The 5,188-nt window shown below is 34.4% G+C and overlaps 1 protein-coding gene across 1 annotated transcript; it reads left to right on the top strand.

Annotated features, from left to right (window-relative positions):
- Positions 1–2,618: 2,618 nt before the first annotated feature.
- On the top strand, positions 2,619–4,362 carry LOC106426064 (nodulation protein H). The gene is made up of 5 exons (XM_013866779.3): positions 2,619–2,828; positions 2,984–3,180; positions 3,258–3,696; positions 3,773–3,928; positions 4,005–4,362. Exons 1-5 carry the CDS (start codon positions 2,799–2,801, stop codon positions 4,170–4,172), a joined length of 990 nt encoding a protein of 329 aa, XP_013722233.2. The 5' UTR covers positions 2,619–2,798; the 3' UTR covers positions 4,173–4,362.
- Positions 4,363–5,188: the final 826 nt, after the last annotated feature.

Below are 5,188 nucleotides of genomic sequence, written 5' to 3'. Positions count from 1 at the left end.
ATTTAAATGAATATCCGGACTCTAATCAAACTCACAACAATCTGATCCGAACCTAAATCAAAATTTAATATATTCGAATGAAATTTAAATTTTTTGCCTCAAAAAACTAAAACCCAAATATACTTGAACCGAACACAAAAGTCCACTTTTACTTGATATCCCGCTTCAAAAATTTTACTTGCTCACCCACAAGACACGTTCAATGGACTGCAATTTTTTTAACAGCTATACATTGAATAATGGAATAAACAGATGAGATAAAAAAAATTGAAGAAAGTTTCATTTTAAACTTGATTTTCCCTTAAAGAAATTTATTAGATGTCTCTTTCGTAAAACTATTTATTGAAATTTAATACAAAATATTTACCATTTAATTTGTCTTTGTTTTTTTAAATGTAAATGTTGAACTATGTATTCAACCCAAATGTAAAATTTTACCCAAAGGAAACAAAGACGAACAGAGCTATTTAATTAAAATTTTGAGTAATTTCGAAGTAAAAAACTAGTATAACGGTCAATGTAAAATAAATTACAGACTGTGCGCGTGACCTGACACGTACAATTGAATGCAATTTCCTCTCTACTTCAAAATAGTTGAATAAGTCAAAATTCATCAAACAAGTTAAAAAATGTAGTCAATTTCTACTTCGAAATAAACTTTCGATTAATACTTTTTAGAATTTTTCTCGGCTTCACCCCGTAAAGTTCACTGCCCCTAGAGTTCATAAAGTTATAGGTTCATCAACTAATAGTATTTTGTTATTTTATATTTTATGTTTTTTAAAAGAAACAAAATAATAAATATTTGCTAAGTTATATTATGTTTTAAAAATAAAAAAATAAAAAATAAATAAAAAATAAAATTAGTTGCAAAAGTATTTTTTTTTTTAAATAGTTCTAACGCTCTCAGCAGAAAAACTAAATCTTAAATATTAAATCATAAACCTTTGATAAACTTTAAACTCTTAAATAAACCCTCAATCTTTGGATAAACTATAAATCTTAGAGTTTCAGATCTATTCAAAAGTTTACTCTTTAGGATTAAAGGTTATTGTTTATGATTTAAGATTTATCAAATGGTTTAGGATTTACCCAAGAATTTAAGATTTACCCAAAAATTTAGAATTATATTAAGATTTAGTGTTTTGCTGACGATATTAAAAATATTTACAAAAAATCATTTTTTTGTAGCAATTACTATTTTTTATTTATTTGTACTTTTTTTATTTTAAAACATAATATAATTTAGCAAATACTAATTATTTTGTTTCTTTTTTAAAACTATAGAATATAAATAACAAAATACTATTAGTGGTTGAAATTACATTCCCAAAAAAACTCTTCTTTTTAACTACAGCTACAGTTTCTACTTCAACACTAATTCAAGGACACTCGTAATGACAGACAATACATGATACTAGTATATTTCAACAATGAAATATTATACTAGTAGCTTAATAATAATTTCCTGATACTTAATATTGAATATGGGGAGAAAACGAAAGCCAAACTAGAACTTGACTAGAACAAAAAAACAATTAATTAATATTAGTCTGAGATTAATGAGCGAAGAAGAAAAAGACAGTCCCCGAGATGGTTGGCAGTGAGTCATACTTTTAGAGAGAAAAGAGAGAGAGAAGAGAGAGAAAAGCGTCGGAGTCCCCGACGTCCGGTGGCGCGTCCGCGCGCGTGACGGCGTCGGTGGCTCATTTTCTTCCGGACAAGTCAAGGATTTCCGCTGTGGGCTTCGATCTACCGATTCCCCCGACATGCCGACGGCTCTGGCTAGGGTATTGCGCCAAGAAGGGCTCGGCTCGTACGGTGCTCCAGACGGCGGCGATGCTGTTTTCTCTGGATCCGGGGTGAGGGGTGAAGAACGGTTAATCGAAGCGGCAGACGGCTAGTGAGTTCAGTGTTAGTCTCCGGGGAGTAGAGGCTCTCTCAGCTCTACGACCGCCGGTCTTTGTTTCTGGGAGACGGTGGCTCTGTTAGCACCGTCATCGCCGGCTCCTGCTTCCGGAAGGCGGTAGCTCAGTTAGTATCGCTCTTCTCGGCTTTGGTTTTGTCTTTTCGCTTCAGTCTTTGTAGTTGTAGTTTTTTTTTCTGGTCTTTCGTTCTCGGTGTTGTCGGATTCTCAAGCTTCAAAGCTATTCCGCCTCTTGATCTCTCACCTGAAACGACTCGTGAATGTCGGGGGTGTTGGGTCAATGGTAGACGGTTCTCATGAGACTACACAGATCGTGGTTGATGTGTGTTTGGTCCTGTCGGCATGGGATACGGATGAGATCGCGATGGGAATGATGCTCTCCGATGAAAGATCCCATGCGACGTGAAGTTAGCGCGGTGGTGAGTGGGGGTTGGGCTGCGCCGCCGTCGTTCGGTGTGGCGCGAAAATTAGTGTTCCCTGACCTAGGGTTTGGGTGTGGGCTGAAGGCCCAGTTTGTTGGGGCTGATGGCCTTTCGTTCTGGATTTAGTTGGGCCGGTCTGTTTGGGCCGATTGTGGTTTGGTTCTGTTTGGGCTTTGTCCCTTTTTAATGATAATATTTAGACGGAAAAAAAAAAAGAAAAAGACAGTCCCCATGTTTTAATGTCAGTGGCTCGACTTTCCACGAGGTTGAAACTTTATAATTTTATACAAAATCTCTCTGCCCAGACCCTTAAAATGCTAATCTCTTTTGGCCTTCTTCCTTCTCAGATTCTCTGTAGAAAATCCATGAATCCATCTCCTCCCCCTATCTAAGCTCCCTCTTCTTCTCTTCTGTCGTTTACTCTGTTTCAGAAGCTTCCAGAAGCATCAATGGCGGAGTTCATCTGTTTATACGGAAAGGTCCTCTCTTTCTACCTTCTTTAATTATTTAAGCTTCTGGGTTTCTCTGCATGTTTGTTTTATCAACTGAATCAACCTTCAAAACCTTCTCTTTATCTTCATAACATATGAAATTGTTGAAGCATATTCTCAGGTTTTGATGTTTGACGTTACAGGACAGTGCATCTATTGTAATAAAGCAACCAAAGAGATCACCTTTGTTCCTAAGAATGATAGTTTTGGTGTTTGCAATGGTCTGCGGTCTCTACATTTCCTCCGTCTGCTTAAAACAGTTCAGTTTCCAAACCTCACAACTTGTTCCAACTCCTATCACTACTCGGATTCATTACCCAAAGCCACAGACTTTCAATAGGTAACAACAACTCTTTGTTCTGTTTCTTTCTTTCTTTCTTTCTTTGTCTATTTCACTTTCTTTCTTTTTGAAAACAGATCTGAATGTGGGCACAATCCGGTGAGGTTCTTTGCGATACTCTCAATGCAGAGATCAGGAAGCGGCTGGTTCGAAACGTTGTTAAACAGTCACGACAACGTGAGTTCCAACGGAGAGATCTTCTCGGTCTTGGACCGAAGAAGGAACGTTTCTTCAATCGTTAAGACTCTTGATAGAGTTTATAACCTCGATTGGTTTACGAGCGCTTCGAAGAACGAATGCTCTGCTGCGATTGGGTTCAAATGGATGCTTAACCAGGGTTTGATTGATAACCACCAAGAGATTGTTGATTACTTTAACCGGAGAGGCGTCTCCGCTATTTTTTTGTTCAGAAGGAATCCTCTGAGGAGAATGGTTTCTGTGTTGGCTAACTCTTATGATCGCTACGCTAAGCTTTTGAATGGAACACACAAGTCTCATGTTCATTCTCCTGAAGAGGTTTAAAACAAATCTTATGATATATATATATATTTTTTTGGATTCTTGATTTTGAAATAGTTTCTTGGTACTGCAGGCAGATGCACTTTCTAGGTACAAGCCTGTTATCAACTCAACATCGTTGATTCATGATTTGCAAGAAACAGAGAGTTTAGCTGCAAAGGCTTTGGAGTATTTCAACACTACTCGTCATATGGTTGTCTTCTATGAAGATCTCATAACCAATCGGACGGTGAGGTTTCATAACAATTAAAGAATTTAAAGTGATATACATTTTGCTTGACTTCTTTTTGGGGTGTTTGATGCAGAGACTGGAACAAGTTCAAGAGTTTTTGAACATTCCTGTGAAGAATTTGTCAAGCAGACAGGTGAAGATACACAGAGGGGATTTGTCAGATCACATCAAGAACTGGGAAGATATAAATAAGACATTGAATGGGACTGAGTATGAGAAGTTTCTACGAGCAGATTACTAGTGTTTAAAAAATAATAATAATTATGCCATGACTCTTTTTTCTACGTTTAATTAAAGGTTTTGCAAAATGCAAAATAGGGTCTTTCTTGTTTTGAAACTTCTATATTAGTAACTGGCTGTATAGGGACTGGAAGATGTATTTGCTTTTGGAGTTAATTGCTCCCTTTTAGAGATCAACCAAGTTGCCCTTAGTAAGACACACTTACTTATTTTCATGGGTGAAATAGGCCTCTAAAAAGGCCCATGAAAACCATCAAGAATCCTGTTTTCAAGGAGTTTTTTAAGATGCTAATTTTGTGGCCTTAATATAATCATGTTGGGCCTCTTCTCGTCGACAAAGATTAATAATCATGGTGGAGAAATTAGGGTGAATGGTTTATTCTTACATATTCCAAATTTTTTTTACCATTTGAATGGAACAAAAAACAAATCTCATTCCAATAATTTTTTTTGAAAAGTCTGGAAAAAAATGGAATGTTCTTATAAAACATTCATGATTAAAAAAGTTCATGAATAAGTAGAATGAGTGAAATGAAATTCAATTTTTTTTATTCTATTCATCTACGTTCCTTTTTTTTTAAATTTCATTCATTCATGATATTCTTTAAATTGGTAACTAGTTACAGCCTTAATGTTTTCATACCATAACACAATTACCATTCCAAATGTATTTTTTTATTTTTTCTTATAAAATAGTAGCATTCTATAATAAAAATGTGTATCACCAACATATTATTTTATTTTTCTCTAAATTTTTTAAATATATTTTATTTTAATTTTACAACCAATAGTTTTTATTTATGAAAGTGAAAATTAACTCCATTTATTTTAACTTTTACTATATTTACTTAAAATTATGATGTTATCTAAACTAAATATTTCTTAAAACATTTTTTATTTTAATAATAATGCGACTCTATTTTCTTATAAAAATTATACTACTCAAAACTATTTATATAGTTAATAGTTATAATAATAATAAAAAACTTAGTTAATGAATCATTTAAAAAAAATATG

Source organism: Brassica napus, chromosome A9 (assembly GCF_020379485.1).
Source record: "Brassica napus cultivar Da-Ae chromosome A9, Da-Ae, whole genome shotgun sequence".
NCBI lineage: Eukaryota > Viridiplantae > Streptophyta > Magnoliopsida > Brassicales > Brassicaceae > Brassica > Brassica napus.
The sequence above is the reverse complement of the archived record's forward strand: the minus strand, read 5'-3'. Positions and strand labels throughout refer to the sequence as shown.